Source organism: Carlito syrichta, unplaced genomic scaffold (genome assembly GCF_000164805.1).
Source record: "Carlito syrichta isolate Samal-C Ts95f unplaced genomic scaffold, Tarsius_syrichta-2.0.1 Scaffold302085, whole genome shotgun sequence".
NCBI lineage: Eukaryota > Metazoa > Chordata > Mammalia > Primates > Tarsiidae > Carlito > Carlito syrichta.
The window spans coordinates 160,657-183,348 of NW_007246181.1; the positions used below are offsets into that span (position 1 = coordinate 160,657).

A 22,692-nucleotide genomic window follows, 5' to 3' on the forward strand; every position below is an offset into this window, starting at 1 on the left:
AAAAAAAAAAAAAAAAAAAAAGTTCTACAAATTTAACGTATACACCTTGATCAGTTTTAGGATAAGTATACACCTGTGAAACCATCATAACCATCAAGGTCATAAATATATCTGTCACCTAGTCAAGTCTCCCTGCTCCTTCTCCTTCCTTTCTCCTTCCACCTTCTTCTTCTCCTTCCCTCCTCCTCCTCCTTCTTCTTCTCCTTCCTCCCTTCCTCTTCATGCTCACAGCCACCACAGCCTTGACCTGCTGAGCTCAGGCAATCCTTTCCACCTCAGCCTTCCACGTGGCTAGAACCACAGGTATGTGCCACCATGCTTGGCTAATTTTTTTGATTTATTGTAGAGACTAGGTCTTGCCAAGTTGCCCAGGCTGGTCTCGAATCCCTGAGCTCAGGCAATCCTCTTGTCTCTGCCTCCCAAAGTGCTGGGATTATAGGAATGAGACTCCCACGCCCAGCCTAAATGTCAGTTTTAGACAGAGACCACTCAATCCTGTACTTAACTCTTTTCCCTTTTCATCTTCCAAGAGTTCGGTGTCTGACCAGGCTCGGTGGCTCAGCCTGTAATCCCAGCACTTTGGGAGGCCGAGGTGAGTGGATGGCCCTGAGCCTGCGGGTTTAAGACCAGTCAGGCAACTTGACGAGAACTTGTCTCAAAAATAAATAAAAAATTAGCTGGGCGTGGTAGCGGGTGCCTGTAGTTCTGGTTACTTGGAAGGCTAAGGCAGATGGATCACCAGAACCCAGCAGGTCGACGCTGGGGTGGCCGTGAGTGAGCCACTGCACTCCAGCTTGGGTGATGAAGTGAGACTTCAACTAAAAAAAAAAAAAAAAAAAAAAAAAAGTTCTGTGTCTGTAATTTTTTGGCAGGTTTCTAGAAACTCTGGTCATGCCTAAGAATAACTACAATCTGGGCTATCTGTTTGGTTACCTGGAAGCCACTACCAGAGTCAGGCCTTAGACTGAGAATACAATAGCCCCTCAGGCACCACACAAGACTAGTTCATTGAGTTTGAATTTGCTGGATCCAAAGCTCCACACCTCAGTGCATAGATGCCCTGGGAATTTTTCTGCACATCCATTAGTTTAAAATGGAAGATCCGGCGGGAGTAGTGGCTCATGCTTGTAATCCCAGCACTTTGGGAGTCCAAGGCGAGAGGATTGCCTGAGCCTACGGGTTCGAGACCAGCCTGGGCAGCTTGGCGAGACCTCATCTCTACAATAAATAAAAAATTAGCTGGGTGTGGTGATGCACACCTGTGGTTCTAGTTACTTGAATGGCTGAGGCAGAAGGATCATTTGAGCCCCGCAAGTCAAGGCGGTGGTGGCCGTGAGTGTGCCACTGCACTCCAGCCTGGGCGACAGAGTGAGACGCCAACTCAAAAAAATAAAATAAAATAAAATGGAGGATCCGTGGTGGAGTATGAGGGTGGTGGCCCTCACCCATTTGTTCTATCTTTTCCAAGTCAGTATCTATTTTTTGTTAGCTTATTCTTTTCAATAAGGTGATTTGTGAAATGAATAGAAAAACATGATTTGTCTAACTTCATAAGACTAGATATCATTATTTTAGATTTGGTAAATATGGTTATATACCTAGATTTTTTTTATTAATTAAAATATAACAATCCTAAGAATTATAATGATCATTTTATATATAATTTTTGTTCTTTCTTTGAGGAAAATATTCACATTCTGCAAGACAACTTCTGGTGATTATAAACAAGATTTTACATAACATAGAATGCTGTCATTTTAAAAATCAACATATATATTTTGTATTTGTCTTCCTTGACTTGCTAATTAACATGTACTTTCCCAACTATTAGCAATATTTCATCACTTAAAAATGGCTACCTTCTGAAATGCAAATAAAGCAATACAGATTATAGATTATAGTATTGTACTGATGTTAAACTTTCTGATTTTGATCTGTGGTAATATAAGTGCATGTTCTTCTTCTCAAGAAATACATGCTGAAATAGGGGTAAAGGGCATTATATTATGTTTCCAACTTACAAATTGCTCTGAAGTGGGGAAGTGGGGAAGAAATGATAAAGTAATGTAGAAAAATGTTAACTGCTGAATCCAGGTGAAAGGTGTTTGGGAGTTCCTTGTAATAGTCTTACAACTTTTCTCTTAGTTTAACTTTTTTTAAAGTAAAGAATAACATAAAAACTTGGGGAATGGGTACCAGTGGTCTGGCAGAAAATCCCAGAGACAGCAATGGAATACTCAAGTGCCACATCACCAACAGCCTGCATAGCTCGGAGGATGACACCGTGTGAGAAAACACAGGCACACATGCCTGAGTGAAAAAGGGGTTTGGATCAATTTCCAGGTCTCGATGATGCACTGTAGTTATGTTAGCTGTCACCCTTGGGGGACCCTGCATGTGAAGAGGTTTTAGAAATGTCTTCATGTGTTTATATTGATTGTAGTTTCCTTTTTATATATGCACAATAGTGATATATGATTTTTAAAAATCTATGTCTGAATAAGTCTGATGGGCTCCTTTGGTAGTATAAATTACAGACTGTAAGTGTTATAAAAGAAAATGGCCACATGATATTCCAACAAACTCCTCCTGGTCTACCTTCCCCAAGTCCTGCACTTGATGGGGCTCCACAGGACACTCAGAAAGCTGTCTGATCAGGCAGTGCTATAGCATCCCACCCCTCCCTGCAGGTGACTGCTCTGCCCTGCCTCTGCCCACTAATAGACTCTTCTGCAGTGAGGAGAAATGCTTGGCCCTGTCACAAAGCACCCACGTCCTCTTGTAGCATTTTAAGTGTGACTGAAGCAAGAGGGAACAATGAAAGGCATTGCCTGAAGTTTCCTTTTTTCTACTTTTTTTCTGTAGGGCTGCCTCCTGCCTATGGCTGCTTTATGAATGTGCTTGTGTATAGATCATAGATGATGGAATATCAGCTCAAACTGGTGTCTCCCTTTGCATTAAACCACTCCCCAAAGGGTTGATTCTCAGCTTCAAGACTATACTAAATCATTTGGCAGTAGCATTCAGGCTCAGTTTCTGAGTGTGTGAATTCTGTCCAAAAGCTGCAGATGTTTAAGCTATTTCCTCCTGGAGTTTGATGGAATAATAAAAGGTTACTGCTGTCACAGTAAGGAGGTCTGCAGCTGGTCCCATTTCCTTTTATTACTATCCAATGTAAACAGATTAAATCTAACTGCTCGGATCACCAGAAGGGTACATTTTAAAACTAGAAATTCCTTATTTTTTCTTTCTCTTTCTTTTTATACTTTGAGTACCCCCAGTTCCCTTTCAGATGTCATTTTCTATCACTGGCACTCCCTTGGTAACTGATTGTTCAGGTCCCATTGTAAATGAAATACCTCTTTTCAAGTTCACTCTCCCTTTTCAATAGCCAGGCGTAGGATGCAGTAGCGAGCAGGGCATGACCCTTACCTTGAAGGCCAACTGCTTACTGACTGCAGCAGTGCATTGGGTTAGGTGACCCAGGGAGCCACTAGGGGTCTTCCCTCCCACCACCTCTGGCTGACTTCACCACTAGCACCGGTGGAGTCCCTCCCACAGGGCTCTTGTACTTGCTGTGTACCCAGCTCCAGAAGTCAACAGACTGCTGCGAAGAGGGAGATCCTGGAGCTCCCACCTAATCAGCCACAGGCAAGACAAGTGCCAGTGAGGCAGGCAGCAAGAGGTCAGGAACGGCATGTGAGCAGGTGTTAATCACTGGTGTATAAGCTTTACCACTCATGAGTAACAAACAGCCCATGGACTTGTGGGTTTTATTTTATTTATTTATTTTTAAAATATTTTATTTAAAAGATGTGAGGTACCATTCAGGATTCTGTGTACAATATAAGTAGACATCGTACAGGTAAAGTTTGGGCCTCCCTTTGGTCCCCACTTTGCCTTGTGTGAGATCAGGTACCCTTACTGATGCTGTGTCCCCACTCCCACCCTGGCAGGTATCCTGCTACTGCCAGTCCCTTTCTTATAGTATTAGTAAATGTTCAGGGTCCACTTATGAGTGAACATATGGTAGGTACTCTGTTCTTTGTCACTGTGATAGATCACTGAGTATTATAGACTCTACATCCATCCAAGTTGCTATGAAGTCCGTATGCTTGTCCTTCTTTGTGGCTGCATAATATTTCATTGTGTATATCTACCACAACTTCATTTGTTTGTTTTTTTGTTTTTAACAGACATAAAAGCCCTGGTTCAAAGGAAATTTTACCTGAAAGTTTATAATACAAAATGACTCAAAATAAAACTGCTCTGATTACAGGGACCTAGATCCTGGTTCTCCTCCAGCTTCCACAGTGACATTTAATGGAGCACCAAGGAATACAGTTTGAAAATCATTAGCCCTTTCTAAAGATAAAGAAACTAGGGAAGTCTAGAGGGAAAAATAATCTATCTAAGGTAACACGGTCAGTTAATGGCCAGACCAGAGTTCAGCATTTCCCCCACCATATACTGTTTTATCCATGTATTTTTCAGATATCAGTGTTCTGTCTTCTTAGAATGAGCAGGTCTTAGTCCTCACAACAGTAACTTCAAGCTTCCATGATAAATAAAAAGTTCCAAGAGAAAGAAAAATCATATTTTACCTGGCAGAACTGATTTTGTAGGCATGAAGTCTAACTATCACAATCTAGTTAAGCAACATTCAGAGATGACTAGCCACAGGGATCACTGTGCTGAGTGTTTAGCTGCTCACTTTTGAAAATGACATTAGCCACTACCACTGGGGAGACACGAGGGCCCTGCAAATAGCGGCACTATTACACAAAGCATGCTCACAGCGGGGGACCCGATGTGCACAGAGGGCACATCAGAAAAACGAGCTCTACATCCAGACCCCACTTTCCATCCAAGTTCTAGCTCCCAAGATGTCAGAACTGCATTTGTTTAGTTAGAAAAAAATGCTTTGTTCTCTCCCCTACTAGCCAAGAATATGATGGATTTAAGTCAACGACATCTAACCCTACATGTCCCTGGGATACAACTTCAAGATAGTCACTAGTTCTCTTCATTCACTTCTATTCCTGAGATTCATTTCTATGTCCTCCACTCTTTACTGAAACATGAAGGTATCAACTAAAGCACACTGGGAAAGAGCTCTAGTTTCTGACTTTTAGACCTGACTTCCAGTCTTAGCTCCTCCACTTCTAAAACTGTGCAACCATGAGACAATCGCTTAACCTCTCTGAGCTGCAGTTTCATCACCTACAAAGTGAGGAGCAGGCATTGTGAAGATAAAATAAAAGAGAACATGTTAAAGACTTTTAAATTACAAGGCACTATAAAAATGTGAGGTAGCCGGGCTCGGTGGCTCAGCCTGTAATCCCGCGCCCTGGGAGGCTGAGGTGAGTGGATTGCCTGAGCCCATGGGTTCAAGACCCGCCTGGGCAACTTGGCGAGACCTCATCTCTACAATAAACCAAAAAATCAGGCGGGCATAGTAGCGCGCGCCTGTAGTTACAGCTATTTGGAAGGTTGAGGCAGAAGGATCACCGGAGCCCAGCAGGTCAAGGCTGCGGTGGCCAGGAGCGGCCACTGCACTCCAGTCTAGGCGACAGAGTGAGAATCCAACTCAAAAAAAACAACAAAAAAAGTGAGGTATTCATTTTATTACAATTATTTAATCAGTGGACCAGACACATTTTATCACCCCACTTCAGAACTGCTTCTGGGAGTTCTGTTCTCTTAGCTTCTGCACCTAACCTTGCTGTGCTGGGGATGTGGGGCTAGTTGCAAAGTACAAGGCTGTGGGTTTCCCCAAACTGGTCTTCCCCGTCAGTCTCCCTTTTGGTGGTGTCTGGAGCAAAACAATACATCAAATAATCCTCTAGCAGCCAAGTATAGAAAATTAAAAAGAAGAATCACTAATCCAGAAAGGAAAAGTTCTGATTTATTGCTCGAACTTCTCGTCATAAAATGGCAGTGAAACAAAAACACCATTCTGTAGGATGAAGGGAGAGGAAATTTAAAGTTGGACAGAAAAATCCAAAGGAAATTAAAGTGCTGGTGTGCTCTGAAAAGTAACTCTCCAAACATGCCACTGGTCACTTAGATATTTCCAGGCCTTCCCAATGGCTTCCAGACCCAAAGTGATCAGCTTACACTGTGTAGAGGCCTCTCCTAGCTGATGGTGCTGCTAGCTTCACAGGATCACTCAGTCTCTCACATCATCACTGTTCCAGATGAGAGTATAACTGAAAGTTAAGCTGACAAGTTCAAGAGATGATGAATGAGGCAGAGCAGAATTCTGCTGGCCCCACTGCATGGGCTAATTAAGCCTATACGTGCTGCTAAATCCTCGTGGTGAGCAGAGACATGGGGCAGGGAAGGCTGCCCTTTTACGCAGATTTCTAAATGCACTTTCAGATAAAGGCCTTCTGTAAAGACCACCAAAGCTGTCATCTCTGAATGAGCCTTTGATCAACAGCTGAAGGATCAAATCTGGAGCAAGCTGACCCATTTTCAGAAACAAACATTAGATGGATTACCTGTAGTAACGCAAACCAGACTTACGTGATCTAAATCTCCTTTCTCTGTTGCCAGCTCCTCCATCTCTGGTGTTGGCTCATCTTCCAGGAAGGGATTGGTAGATGCAAGTGGAGACTCAATCTTTTTCTATTAAGTAGACATGAGAAAGAGACAGGTATTTTCTCCGCATATTTGACAGCTTTCTCCACTGATCTGCTTTTCCCAATTCTCCCCAATAGTTAAATCATGAAATCTGATCTAATAAACAAGAATGGAGGCAACAGGATCACATCCTTAGTTCTAGGCCTTCACACTGCCTTCCCATCTTTCTTTACTGGCCACCCATGATAATTCTTGTCTGGCTAAAACTCTCATTCATCCTTCAGCCCTCAAGTCAGAAATCCCTTCTTCTGGGAGCCTCCCCCGTCTGTTGGGTTTGGGTTACATGTCCCTGTCACATGCTTCCTATCCATGCTGTATGTGCCTTATAAAGGTAGCTATTAAAATACTGCAATTGTCCATTTATTTGTTTTCTGCCCTCTAGACTCCATAATGGCAGAGATTAAGTCTGTCTTGCTCCCCATTCTATCTCTGGTGACTGGCAATGTATCAGTACATATAAGTGATGCCAGATGGGTAAGAACAAACTACAAAGCTAATCTCATGTGTTCTAGATTACAGACAGAAATCGCTTTCAAAATATGTCGCACTGCAACAGCCACAACAGAAAACTTCTTGAGAAAAATTACTTCCCAGCTCCCAAATATGACCACTATTTCAAAACATATCACTGATTGGGACCACAGGCCAGTGGGAAAGTTGGAGGCAAGAGACATGGGTTTTAGCTCCATCCATGCGACACGGCCAAAGCATCCAGCTTCTCTGAGTCAGAGTAGCTTCATCTGCTGAATGAGGATGTAGTCACAGGACTATCTGAAGGATCAAATGTGATAAAGTGTATGAAATTCTAGAATAAGTGCATGATGCATATAAGGGTCATGATGATGTTAATTTCAGTGCAACTACAGAATTGAGACAGCTCTTTGGAATTTTTTTTAATGTCATTTTTTTACTATTTTGACCTAGAGTTGTTGTTTATACCTGGAAGCTGGGAGTTTTAGCAGAAAAGAAGCCAAGTAGATAAGCAGGATAAAAGGGGTTGGTTGGTGCTGGGAATGAGGGAATGGGGCGAGGGATGGCTCTCTGGAGGCAAGAAGCTAAATGGAGAAGGAGTTTCTAAAAGTATTTGTGATATTTTAGCTAATACCAGAGGATCAATGTGAACTAATCCCTAAGCCAAGAGGGGCAGCAGATGGACGATAGTGCGAATGACTTTGCCAAATGCCAGGACATCATCTGAAGTTATTACAAATAAAAAACCAAAAACAAAACTTAGACACAAAAACCAAAAACCACACCTGGGTCTGGTTTTGGCTTTATGGCAATCCTGCTGACAATCATTTCAACTATTTAATTCTTGGCCAAAACACTTGGATACTATTTATGTAGACAAATACAGCCTTTGCACATGAGAATGCCGTGTGATGACTGCATTTGCTCAAGGTAATCATTAAGAAGACAATGATTTTTGTGATATCCTGGTGAGGAACAATATGGCCTAACAACCAGACAAGCATTTCAAATTTGCACACTCCAAACTTTAACTTCTATACCTGATATGAGAAACAAAAAATCTCTATAAACTTAGAGCTATTTTTAGAAAGCAATATTTCTAAGCTTTAGTCATCTCTTTAAGGGTTGCTGGCATTTTAGGGAGATGGGAATAGTAAGAAAGAGAATCTTCCAAGTTTAATTTTCAACAACAATAAAAAATTAAATTAGCTAATAAAATTAGATTCCTGATTCCACTGGCTTCATCTGGGTTTTGGGATCATGCTGTTAAGTTGGGGCACTATGATTCTAAGTCTCTTGGTCCTTTGTAGATATGAAAATCAAGTCAGTTAACTAAAGTCAAAACCTTTGTTTAGGCCAGGCGCATGGCTCAGCACTTTGGAAGCTTGAGGTGGGAGTATTGCTTGAGGTCAAGAGTTCAAGACCAGCCTGGGCAAGGTACTGAGGTCTCAGTACTATAAATAATAAAAACAAATTAAAAAAAAAAGTTTTCTGGGCTCGGTGGCTCAGCCTGTAATCCCGCGCCTTGGGAGGCTGAAATGAGTGGATTGCCTGAGCCCGTGGGTTCGAGACCTACCTGGACAACTTGATGAGACCTCATCTCTACAATAAATCAAAAAATCAGCCGGGTGTGGTAGCGCGTGCCTGTAGTTCCAGCTACTTGGAAGGCTGAGGCGGAAGGATTGCCAGAGCCCAGCAGGTCGAGGGCTGTGGTGGCCGGGAGCGGCCACTGCACTCCAGTCTGGGCAACAGAGTGAGATTACAACTCAAAAAAACAAAAAACAAAACCAAAAAAAAGTTTTCTGCGTAATCATTCAGTGATAGAAACAGGATTTGAATTTTTGAGCTAAATGTTCCTCATTTACTGCTAAGTCTTCCAAGGCTGACAATAACATCTCATAATTATAATGTGTTATTGGAAACCATGGCAAAAAGTAAATGCCAGTGAAGTGGATTGAGGGTGTTGTTGGGCTCTACTCTCCCTGGTGTAGAGTGTCAAGTGAATAAATAAAGCGGCAAGAAGTAAAACATAAAAGGCAGCACTGAATAAGCAGAGCGATATCTGAGGCAGTAAAAGAGGGGCTTTTTGTTTAGTGTACTGGGCTAGAAGTCCCGAGGTTTCTTTCCTGTACCCATAGTCAGTCCCTCCTGACACACTGATGAAATGACCAAGGGGAGTCATGAGCACGAAGGAGTTACAGGTTCATTCATCTGTGGCACACACATTCCAAGTGTGGACCACGTTAGGACAGCAAGGGCAGTTCATTGATTCATTCATCACTCAACAAACGAATGTGTTGGGCACTAAGAGTCAAACAGTGAGCCAGACAGATTATTCTCTGCCCTCAAGGAGATTAGAGTCTGCTGGGGGAAACAGGCTTTAATCAAATAATTACACAAACATGGATAAGGGCCAAGAAGGAAAAGGAGCAGTTGTTACAAAAGCGTGCAACAGAGGGTCACAGAAAACTTCCCTAAGGAAATAGTGTTTAAGCAAGAATATCTGGGCACAGGAAATACTATAAACTTGTCATTCATTCAACAATTATGTACTCAGCATCTACTCTGTTGCAAGACGCCTTCTATGCACTGAGTGAGACAGACAGGGAGGGAGGCGCTGTGATGAAAAGAATTTAGGAACAGGGTGGGCTGGCATGAGGGTGGGGAAGTGCTTCTAATACTGGGTCATCAGAAAAGGCCTCTCTGAGGAGGTGATAGTTGAAAACAAGAAGGAGCTAGTCAGAAAGAATCTGGGTAAGGGTACTCTCAGCAGGGTGACCAGGTCAAAGGCTGGAAAGAGCTTGGTGAGTCTGAGGGACAGAAAAGAGGACAGAGACATGAGGTAAAGAGGTAGCAGGAGCCCAATCACAGAGGCTGTTGTGGGCCGTGGCAAGGGCAGATTTTCCTCTCACTGTAATTGGGTAGCCATGGGGTACTTTAAACAGGGAAGTGGTATGATCTAATTTGGATTTTTAAAATGTCAACCACTGCTGTGGGAGAATGGACTATAATGAAAGCAAAAGACCAATTTAAGAGGCTGCTACAGTGTTTTGGGCAAGAGCTGATGGGAAACTGAACTAAGTTGGTAAGAAAAGTACCCAGATTTGGGACATATTTAGGGGATAGAACCAAAAGAGTGGAAGTGAGGTGAACTCAAGAAAGGAGTCAAGAATCACTCATTTTTTAGCCTGAGCAACTGTGTAGCTGGTATTGCCCTTAACCAAGATGAGGACTCTCATGTGATGGTGAGGGCACAGGCTCTGGATCTGACAAGCATGGTTTTGAGTCATGGTTTTGAGCAACATACCCTGGTTCTACTACTGGGTATGTTGCTTAACATCTCCAAGTCCCACTTCTCTTTTCTGCAATGTGAAGGGATATTAATCTGCCTCATAGAGCTGTCATGAGGATTAAATGAGGAAATGTATTTTGAGCACAAGATATACAGTCATGTACCATATAATAACATTTTGGTCAATGGTGGACTGCATGTATGGCAGTGGTTCCATGAGACTATAATTGAATATCATGGAATAGTCTGCACTATCTAGATTTGTGTAAGTATACTCTATGATGTCTGCACTATGATAAAACTGCCTAACAACACATATTTCAGGATGTATCCCTGTCATTAAGCAATGCAGCTTAACACACTGTGTAGCACACAGGGAAAAGCTCAGTAAGTGGGAGCTTTCAGCAGTATTTAATGGGGATAAGCAACTGAATAAGGCAGACTATTGTTGTGCTTCTCTTAATGAAGCAACTCCCAGAAGGGAAAGAAGTGGGAACACAAGGCTAAAGGTCTTGCAAAAAGAATTCCTTTTAATCACCTCAAGTAGAATCCTATCCCTACTATTTGTCTCTTTGGGATCTCTCCGAGAAATGGAAGCAATGGGCCCATCAACTTACAAGTGCACACTGAACTGCTCCCTTCTGCCCTTGTCTACAACAAAGCCCTCAAAGTACTGCACATGCCACCCACCACCCTGCTGACAACATTATGTTACAAAACCTTGAGGTGTGGATGTACACTTCTGCTATCTAGAGGGCTATGCTTCTGCTCAGATTAATTTGCTGTGAAAAAAGAACAAGTCTTTGCAGGGAACAGTCACTAGCATAACGCAGCCTTCTGTACAAGATCCCTGTTGTCAGAGTCAACCAGATCACACTTCTCCGTCCTGCTTTGCAGCTGTCATAGACCATAGAGAATTACAAGTTTGGGTTAGTTTTCTTAGTAACTCAAATGACATATTCCATGAATTCTTGGGCTGCTAAATAAAGCCAAAAATTTGCCAAGAAGTAAATGACTTTCCCATTTTAAAATAATTAATTCTCTTTGTTGTGATGACAGTTGATTTCCAGTCACTACAGGAAAGCAAAATTAATTCTTCACATAGAAATTCCTACTGATTAAATCACATGGGATTTCCAGCACCTCCACAATAAGGGCCATGGACAGCCAGGCCATCTAATTTACTGCTAGGAAGACAGAGTCTGGCTTTAGTCAGTAGCATATCCATATCTGAGTCTGCCTGCACAAATCCCTTTTTGAGGCCCTGGCTGGACATGTAAAATTATCAAAGAAGAAACTCTGAAATTTAAGACGAACTTTTTTCGTTTCCCTGGAGGAGAAAACTTTCAGTTATGAGATGAAAGTTCCACAATTTCTGCATTTCTCATTCCATAAATGCTTTGCTCCAGCCCAATTTCTAATTTGTTCTTAAAGAGATGGTTTAGGGGCTTTAGCTGATAGTAAAGATGGCAAGCACAGGGCTGTGCACACCTGGTGTTTACTAGTATTGGGATCATTCACTTGCTACCACAATGTTCATTTCTTTTCTTTTCTTTTTTTTTTGAGTTGGAGTCTCACTCTATCGCCCAGACTGGAGTGCAGTGGCCACTCTCGGCCACCTCAACTTCGACCTGCTGGACTCCAGTGAGACTTCCGCCTCAGCCTTCCAAGCAGCTGGAACTACAGGCGCGTGCTACCATGTCCAGCTAATTTTTTGATTTACTGTAGAGATGAGATCTCACCAAGTTGCCTAGGCGGGTCTCGAACCCACGGGCTCAGGCAATCCACTCACCTCAGCCTCCCAAGGCATGGGATTACAGGCTGAGCCACCGAGCCCAGCTGTTCATTTCCTATACTGTGACAGTTATGTGTAGTTTCTTTCTCCTACAGCACCTGACTCAATAGCTCATCTTTTTCCAAAGCTCTGCACAAAGAGGAACATTGAAAAATCTTTGTGAAAATGCTGGTTAGATGAGAAGCCCTCAATAAAATCCTCTTCAGAAATACAGGCAACATTTTCTATTTTCTGTAAATAAAACAAAAAGCCTGTGAATGTGTGTACATACATGCTTGTAAGAGCCAAAAAAAAAAAAATCCCAAACGATTAAACAGTGGGATACGTCTGGGGAATTGGATCTGGAGTAGCTGAAAAAGAAGAACTCTTTCAGAATTTAAAAAAAAATTCTGTTAGAGGTTTTTTGTTTGTGTGTGTATTTCTTTTAGAGACAAGGTCTTGCTCTGTCACTCAGACTGGAGTGGGGTTTAGTTATAAATCATCTTAAGACCAAAAAAAAAAAAAAAAAAGAAGCAGTACATGCTTGTTAAAAATCAAACAGAGCTGGGCACAGTGGCTAACTCCTGTAATCCCAACACTCACTGGGAGACCAAGGTGGGAAGATCTCTTGAGGCCAGGAGTTCAAAACCAGCCTGAGTAACATAGCAAGATCCCATCTCTACAAAAGAAAAGAAAAGAAAAGAAAAGAATACTAGCTAAGTAATGGCATGAATCTGAAGCCCCAGCTACTTGGGAGGCTGAGGAGCAAGGATTGCTTGAACCCAGGAGTTTGAGGCTGCAGTGGCCGTGAGTGTGCTACTGTACTCCACCCTAGGCAACAGGGTGAGAGACTCCAATCCAAAAAAAAAAAAAAAAAATTTCAATGTAATTCATATAACATGAACTCACTATTTAAAAGTGATTTTCAATTCAGTGAGTTTTGGTATATTCCCAAGGTTGTACAACCATCATCACTATCTAATTCCAGATCATTTTTCATTCCAAAAAGAAACCTATACTCATTAGCTGTCACTTTCCAATCTTCCTTCCAATTCTTTCTGTCTCTATGAATTTGCCTATTTTGGACCTCTCATTTAAATGAGATGCTTTACTCCAGCTCAGTCATATCATGTCTGGCTTCTTTCCCTTAGATAGTGTGTTCAAGATTCATCTATGCTGTAATATGTGTCAGTTCTTCATCTACTTTTATGACTGAATAGTATTTCATTCTATGGATATACTACATTTTGTTTATCCATTTGTCCATTAATGCACATTTGGGATGTTTCTACCTTGTGACTATGGAGAATAGTACTGCTATGTACATTTGTGAAAGTTTTTATATGAACATATGTTTTCAGTTCTCTTGGGTATATACCTAGGAGTGGAAACTTTAAAAAAAAAGTTTAAATTTAATTTAATTTAACTGAATTTTTAAAAAAATTAGCCAGGCATGGTGGCACATTACCTATAGTCTCGGCTACTCGGGAAACTGAGGCAGGAGAGTCACCTGAGCCCAGAAGTTTGAGGCTACAGTGAGCTATGATCATACCACTGCACTTCAACCTGGGTGACAGAGTGAGATTCTGTCTTTAAAAAAATACAGAATAAATTTAGAATACTTTATCTTTTTATTTGGGAGAGTAACACCTTTATACCAGTTATAAGCGTAGTAACACTGAGTGAATACCTCTTCTGAATCTTAATATATCATCACTAACACCAAGGCTCAGTGCGGAGAGAGATCAAGCTGTTGCACTGAAAAGAACTGATAGGAATTCAGAAAGCATGATATCAAGGTGTCAATAATAAAAAATTTTTCAAACGCAAAAGTAAAGGAATCCAGAAAGTTGTTTAAAAGGGAGGCTATTTGAAACTTAAAAATGCTCATACCGCTGGGTGCGGTTGCTCACGCCTATAATCCTAGCACTTTGGGAGGCCAGGGTGAGAGGACTGCCTGAGCCCACAGGTTCGAGACTAGCCTAGGCAACTTGGCAAGACATCATCTCTACAATAAATAAAAAAATTAGCCGGGTGTGGTGACACATGCCTGTACACTAGCTACTTGGAAGGCTGAGGCACAAGGAATGCCTGAGCCCAGCATATTGAGGCTGTGTTGGCCGTGAGCGGCATGCCACTGCACTCTAGCCTGGGTGATAGAGTGAGACTTCAACTAAAAAAAAAAACAAAACGCTCATACTTGTCCACAGGCGTAATGGTTAGCACTCTGGACTCTGAAAATGCTCACACCTCTGACCCTACAATTCTACTAGTATCATATGAAAGTAACCTCAAATGTGAACAAAATTCGTAGACAAATTTTTGTTCGAATAGCCTTATTTATATAGATGGAAAAAATGACTAAGGGTCCAATGAGAAAATAATAATTAGGGAAATTGTGGAATATTGTATATAATGAAATCTTACATAGTGACTGAGAAAGCACTTAAAATAATGACATATGAAAAAGAGGGCTGGGCTCAGTGGCTCAGCCTGAGCCTGCGGGTTTGAGACCAGCTCAGGTAACTTGGCGAGACCTTGTCTCTACAATAAATTTTAAAAAATTAGCCAGATGTGGTAATGCGTGCCTGTAGTTCCGGCTACTTGGAAAGCTGAGGCGGAATGATCGCCAGAGGCCAGCAGGTCGATGCTCAAGTGGCCGTGAGTGTGCCAAGGCACTCCAGTCTGGGTGACAGAGTAAGACTCCAACTCAAAGGAAAAAGAAAAAAAAGAAAAGTAGAATATAAAATTGTATATACATATCATATAAAACATTAACTCAAAATAGATCAAAACTCTAAATGTAAAAGTTAAAATGATAAAATTCTTAGAAGAAAACAGGTAAATCTTTGTGACCTTGAATTAGCCAATAGTTTCTTGGATATGACACCAAAACAAGCAAGAACAAAAAAAAAGATCAATTTAAACTTCATCAAAATTGAAGTCTTGTGCATATCAAAGGACATTATTGAAAGCATGAAAACAACCCACAAAATGGAAGAAAATACTGGCAAGTCATATACCTGATATATGACAGGATATACAAAGAATATCTAGAATATATTTTTAAAACTCCTATACTTCAACAATAAGAAGACGAAGGACCCAATGTAAACAATGGGCAAAATACCTGAAGAGACCTTTCTCAAATAAGTTATACTAATGACCCATAAGCACATGAAAAGATGTGTAATGTCATTAGTCTTAGGAAAAATCAAATCAAAACCACAAGAGATGCTACTTTACACTAATGAGGATAGTTGTAATTTTTTTTTTAAAGGAAAATAAGTGTTGGCAAGGAGGTAGAAAAACTGGAACTCTCCTACATTGCTGGGGGGAATGTAAGGGAATATAAAATGGAAAGTAGATTGCAGTACCTCAGAAAGATAAACATAGGGTTTACCATATGACCCTGCAATTCTACTTCTAGATATATTCTCACAGGGATAGAAACATGTTCACACCAAAACATGCACACAAATATCCATAGTATTCATAATAGTTAAAAAGTGGGAACAACACAGATGTCCATCAACTGACGAACAGACAATATGTTATATATCCATACAGTGGAATATTATTCAGCCATAAAAAAGGAAGTATTAATACATGCTATAACATGAATGAGTCTTGAAAATATAGTCCAAAGTGAAGGAAGCCAGGCACAAGAAACCACATATGATTCCATGTAAAATGTCCAGAATAGACATCCATAAAGGCAAAAAGTAGATTAGTATTTGCCCAGGGCAGGGAGAAGAAGAGAACTGAAAGGTACTGCTAAGGGAGAATTTTTTTTGGGGGTGATAGAAATGTCTTAGAGTTGGACAGTTGGAATAGTGGCATAACCTTGTGAACATACTAAAAACCACTGAGTTACTGTACATTTTAAATGAGTTTCCTGTGAATTTTTGCTATTTTAATTATATCTCAATTTAAAAGCAGAATAAGCAGAGGAAAAAATGTATGTAAAATGCAATTCTGATAGTGTAAAATATACAGAAAGAACACACCAATATCCTTTGATTCCTATGATTGTTTTTTTTTTTTTTTTTTGAGTTGGGGTCTTACTCTGTCACCCAGGTTGGAGTGCAGTGGCATTCTCACGGCCACTGCAGCCTTGACCTGCTGGGCTCAGGTGATCCTTCCACCTCAGCCTTCCAAGTAGCTGGAACTACAGATGTGTGCCACCATGCCTGGCTAAATTTTTCGATTTACAGTAGAGATGAGGTCTCGCCAAGTTGAGTGGGCTCAGGCAATCCTCTCACCTCGGCCTCCCGAGGTGAAGAAGTGCTGGGATTATAGGTGTGAGCTTCCGCGCCCGGTCAGCTTTTTTTTAACTGCTTATCCATTCTTACTTATAATTTCTAAATTTTCCATCTTGACTATGTGTTACTCTCTTCTCAGAAACAAATAAAAGTTAATCTTCTCTTAGAGTGTTATTCAAATGAAAGAATACATTCTTTTAGTATCAATGAAGCATTTATGAAGTGTTTCCAAACACTGAAAGAAACTCATCAGGTAAGGGAAGGTAAGAGGATTTTGGTATGTTTTTTTTTTTTGAGTTGGAGTCTCACTCTGTCACCCAGACTGGAGTGCAGTGGCCGATCCTGGCCACCGCAGTCTCGACCTGCTGGGCTCCAGCGATCCTTCCGCCTCAGCCTTCCAAGTAGCTGGAACTACAGGCGCGTACTACCACGCCTGGCTAATTTTTGATTTATTGTAGAGATGTTGCCCGGATGGGTCTCGAACCTGTGGGCTCAGGCAATCCACTCACCTCAGCCTCCCAAAGTGCTGGGATTACAGGCTGAGGCACCGAGCCCAGCTGTGTGTTCTTTCTGTATATTTAATACCATCAAAATTGTACTTTACACACTTTTTTTCTGTTTGTTCTAGTTTTTAAACTGAGACATAATTAAAATAGCAAAATTTCACAGGAAACTCATTTAAAATGTACAGTAACTCAGTGGTTTTTAGTATATTCACAAGGTTATGTCACTATTCCAACTGTCCAACTCTACGACATTTCTATCACCCCAAAAAGAAATCTCCCCTTAGCAGTACCTTTCAGTTCTCTTCTCCCAGCCCTGGGCAAATACTAATCTACTTTTTGCCTTTATGGATGTCTATTCTGGACATTTACATTAATATTGAAGACAGAAGTCCTTGGGCAGAAATGGGAAACCCTGTACCCTCTAATATATAGTCTCCCTAATGTAAGTGTTGTTGCTAGAAGCTTGAGGTGTAGGGTGAGACGTTCTATGTGGGATTTCATAAGTACTGAGTCTTTTGTTAAAGGTCTTATTCTCAGACTGCTTGGTTGAAAATTATACCTACAGTTTGTATATTTATAATGTAATTCTAAAAACCAGGTAAGAATGCATGTATGTTAAAATGACCCTTATAACCCAAAGGACAGTTCCACTTACAATGGCCAAGAGGAAGGGGAATCCAACTGTATGAAATGGAAAAAAATTGTTTATTTTATTAAAGAAAAAAACTCTCCAACTGGTAAGACAGAAAAACCAAATCTGATCTACCATGTTTTCAGCAGAAGGCTGAATATAATTGTTCACCTTGAATCAAATTACCAAGTAGCTAATAATGCAACTGGATATAGTTACATCACATCTAGCCATTTGCTTTAAATTTTAAGGCATTTTAATTTACAGACTATCTTGAATAAAGGGTCAGAAGCAGAAGCAACTGGAAGCATCGGCAGCTCACTTCCTCAAGTAACAGTTACAGCACAGTACACTGTAAAACTTGTGAGGGCTAGTCCAGTAAAAACAAAACAAACCCTGGCCTTCAGGCTCTTTCATTTTTTCTTTCTTTTTTTTTTTTTTTGAGTCGCAGTCTCACTCTGTCGCCCAGGCTGGAGTGCAGTGGCACGCTCACAGCCACTGCAGACCCCACCTGCTGGAACTACAGGCACGCATCACCACGCTCAGCTAATTTTTTCATTTACTATAGAGATGAGGTCTTGCCAAGTTGCCCAACCTGGTCTCAAACCCATGGGCTCAGGCAATCCTCTCACTTCCACCTCCCAAAGTGCTGGAGTTTTAGGCATGAGCCACCGTGCCCAGCCAGGCTCTTTCAGTCTAAATTTCTATCAGATGTCAAAGTCGCACCTCTCGAAAAAGAGCAAAAGATAATGCACCCACTGACTAGCCAAAAGGAGCTGAGCGGTGGCAGATCTTCCTGGAGAGCTAGTCACACTCCTAAGAGCATCCTCATTGTTTCACTGTCAGCCTCCAAGAACTTGAAAGGTTCTGAATGATACAATGAAGAAGGTGGTGGAACCTAGGGAGGAGCAGCAAGGGAGGACGTGGCCACCTGGCTTCTTGGGTGACTTCTTATCTGCTCCAGGATACCTTTCCAAGGAATTCAGTCACTTTCTATAAGATTTGGCATATATTAAAGGGTACCAAGATATACCTTGGTTCATTTCATATTTTATTCTGATACCTTGAAACAACATGGTGATCAAAATGAATTTCAAAAATGCATATCCTGGAAGCAAAGCAGCATGGAGAGGTGGCAAGGTGCCAGGAAGCAGCAACTCTTCAGGTAGGATGCCCCACAATAGAATGGGAGTTAGGCCCACTGGAACCCTGGCCTGGTTCAACCTGGCCTCTTCCCAGTGCTTTTTTTTGGGAGCACAGCCAGTAGTCATGACAAATTCACCAGGGTCCCTGCCACTGCGGGCTGTAGAATAACAGTGAAGAAAGCCCTACTTGGCCCAGAGCCACGGGATGGCAGGGATCAGGTTCAATGTGAACATCACCTACAGTGTGAACCTTTGCATCTCCCCATGGCAGAGATGCAGTGAACCGATTCTTCAAGACCTGACATGCCTTGGTAAAGTGGCCATAAGGGTTCTGTTGCCTTTCTAGAAACTCATCTTTAAGGGAAAATCCTTGATGGCATTGGGCAGCCATTGTCAGGACTTGGAATGCAGAACGGTTGCCAGGACATGATAACTGGCACAGAGAATGGTCTGAGAGAAGAGACTGAATTAAAGAAGCTGAATGAATTGGAGAAGCCTGCAAAGGAGACAGTTGACCAAGTAGGTAGGTAAATAAAGAGCTCAAGTTATTCAGTAGGATTTTCTGGCCAAGGACTTATAATCTGAAATTCCCTGCTAGCTTGACAGAAGAAAGCAACAACTGAACAATTAAAGGAATGATTTACAAACCAGTTCAGCCCCCAAATTTCAAACATGAAAGACTAAAAAGAAAGAGAATGGGGAAGAAGACTCAAGTGTTCCTAGCTGACCACTGACCACCACCACAGAGCACAGCAACTGTCAGGAGATGAAAAGGCTTCAGTTCAGGAGCTTGGTCTGGGACTGTGTTAAAGCAGAGGAGGGCTGTGCTGCCCCTAAGAAACAAGTACCTCCAGCCCTGTCCTTCCTGGAATAGAAGGTGGCTGACAGTCAACTGCCACTTTGACAGTTCTGTACCTGTTTTCTACAAAAAAGCATTGTCTTTGCAAACTTAAGCAGAGCTCCTGTCAGTTTTTCATGGTGTTCTTCCTTGTTACCCTGTTCAGCAGCCTCAGCCTGTCCAGAGTGCCTTCCTTGACTTAGCTATGCTAGTATTTTTGACTTTTGGGGGATTTCCTTGCAGAGGTGAGAACTCCAGAGTATCCTTGGACAGACCCACATTCACAGGCTACCCTGGTCATCAGACACAACAGGATCATTTATTCTCCTGTGATCCTCTAGTTCCCTAAATGTTAACCAAAAAGCACCAGGAAGAATGGTCCAGGCAAAGGAGGTGAAGAATGACTCAAAACAGGTGTTTGGCACTAATGTTCAAGCATCCTTTGCTAGGACCTATTTCCCATCTGGTTAGCTGGATTACTGGCTCACAGAGCCTGTCCTTATGTTCTACCAATCCTGCCCAGCCAGAGGTCATGGGAGCTCAGGGTGCTTCTCCCAGGGCTTGCCTGCGCTCCATGCTTAAACTTCCTGCTTGTCCCCAAGCAAATCTCTGCAGGGTTGAACCCAGAGCTGCATACATCTCTTGAAACTAGTCCAGAAGCATGGCTTGGGTAGCACAAAGAAGAGAGCCAGCATAAAGAATCCAGGATGGAGCCGGGCTCGGTGGCTCAGCCTGTAATCCCGCGCCTTTGGGAGGCTGAGGTGAGTGGATTGCCTGAGACCGCGAGTTCAAGACCTGCTTGGGCAGCGAGACCTCATCTCTACAATAAATCAAAAAATCAGCTGGGCGTGGTAGTGCATGCCTGTAATTCCGGCTACTTGGAAGGCTGAGGCGGAAGGATCGCCGGAGCCCAGCAGGTCGAGGCTGCGGTGGCCGGGAGCGGCCACTGCACTCCAGTCTGGGTGACAGAGTGAGACTCCAACTCAAGAAAAAAAAAAAGAATCCAGGATGGGCCAGGTATGGTGGCTCATACCTATAATCCCAGCACTTTGGGAGGTCGAGGTGAGAAGACTGCCTGGGTAACATGGCAAAACCTCATCTCTGCAATAAAATAAATAAATTAGCAGGGCATGGTGGTGCATGCCTATAGTCCCAGCTACTAGGGAAGCTGAGGCAGAAAGATCATCTGAGCCCAGCAGATTGAGGGTGCAGTAGCCATGATGTGCCACTGAACTCTAGCCTGGGTGACAGAGTTAGGCCACAACTCAAAAAAAAAAAAGAAAAAGAAAAGAAACTAGGGCGGTACTGAAGTCAATCTCATACTTCTCAGAAGAGACATGCTTCCTTCAATGGCATTTCTGTTTACTATTTCCTTTTCTGATTTGCATTTTCTTTAAGGGCATTTTCACCCTTTTTGTAGCCTATATTTTCCCCCTGTTCTAAAAAGACATTTTGAACTTAAGTTAGCAAGGAGAGAAGTATATATTTTTTTATTTGCCAGTACAAAAAGAATGTTTTATGGTTCTAGTTGCATTTTATTTTATTAAAGTTATTAGTGAGCCCAAGAAAGGCAGGGCCTTTGTAGTCTTGTCTTGAAACTGAGCTGCGGCCACAACTCTGTAGTCCAGTACATTGAGGGGCAGGTCTTGTAGGACAAAGCGGGAATTCCACTGAAGTCCCAGGATGTTAGTACCAAAAGTGGGGGAGCCAGAAAAGGTCATAGAGGTGAGGGTGAACAAGTGAGTGGAACTTCAAGACCACCCTGATTCTCCTGCTTCTATCAGAGTAGCTCCGTTTTATGTTTTTACTTATTAGTTCTGTGACTTAGATACATTTCAAATGAGAATAGCACCAATCTCCTCCAGCTGGTGAAGCAAAGTGACTAACTGCAGGTAAAGACACCTAGCACTGTGGGACACCCAGTGAATGTTCAAAAAAATGTTAGCTATTGTTGTGCTCAGATTCCACATTACATTTTGTTGAAGAAAGGGTTTGGAAATCACTGATTTAGTGTGTCTCCCTCATTTTTAGAAAATTGAAAAATGACTTTATTAAAAGTATACAAAAAGTATGTAAATGCATTTGTATAAGAAAATTTCAAACAAAACAAAACACCAGAGTAAAAGGGAAAAAAATCATTTCTTTGCTTCTCTACCCCACTCTCAACTAACTTCCTTCCCCAGAGACATTCACTCTTACAATTTTCAGAACTTTTCCTTTCACATAGCCATGCTTTTTGCTTTTTACATAAATGGAATCATACCATATGTACTGGGTTAGAACTTCACTTTTGCACTTAACAAAGTATCTGAGAGAATTTTTTTCCATGTTAGCACATCTAAAATCCATCCTCCATTCTAACACTTTTAAACTGCTGTATAGTATTCTGCAGTATAGATGTACCATGATTTATGTAATCATTCTTCAATGATGGACATTATAGAAATATGCCATTCTTTTGCCTTTCAGGCTGCAATTCACCTCTTTCTTTGCACATCTTTCTGTATATATACATATTTTTTTGAAGACTACGTGTTTAGATGTGAAATTATTGCTTCACGGGACATGTACATTTAAATAGTCCACTGAATTTCTTCAATGAATTGTCTGTTTGACCCTGCACTCATTTTTCTTTAAAAAAAAAAAAAAAAAAAAAAAATATATATATATATATATATATTACTCATTTTTCTAATGGGTTACTTGTCTTTTTCTTATTGGTTTTTATGATTTCTTCATATGTGCTACATACTAATTGGTTGTGTTATATAGCTTAAACTATGTTTTTTATTCCTGAATATGCTAATGGTCTCTTTTTCCAAACAGGATTTTTTTTTTCTTTTTATGTTGTCAAACTTTTCAGTACTTTTCTTTATGGCTTCTGGGTTTTATATCTTGTTTATTCTCCCTAGTACTCTGTTACTAAGGGATAGTCTATTATTCTCATTTAACAGAGAAAGCAAATCACTAAGTTACAGCAGAATCAAGCTAAATCATATTGTTTCTCTATTGTTACCAATTGTTAAAAGAAAAAAAATAAGCCGGGCTCGGTGGCTCAGCCTGTAATCCCGCGCCTTTGGGAGGCTGAGGTGAGTGGATTGCCTGAGCCCGCGGGTTCGAGG

The 22,692-nt window shown here is 41.5% G+C and overlaps 1 protein-coding gene across 3 annotated transcripts in view; it reads right to left on the reverse strand.

Annotated features, from left to right (window-relative positions):
- The window catches only part of VPS53 (VPS53, GARP complex subunit), a 170,677-nt gene that overhangs the window by 63,750 nt on the left and 84,235 nt on the right, over window positions 1-22,692 (reverse strand). For all 3 annotated transcript variants that reach the window (XM_021711355.1, XM_008056040.2, XM_021711356.1), the window contains one exon: window positions 6,532-6,633. In XM_021711355.1, the coding sequence (XP_021567030.1) occupies window positions 6,532-6,633 (102 nt within the window). The remainder of the gene's footprint in view (window positions 1-6,531; window positions 6,634-22,692) is intronic.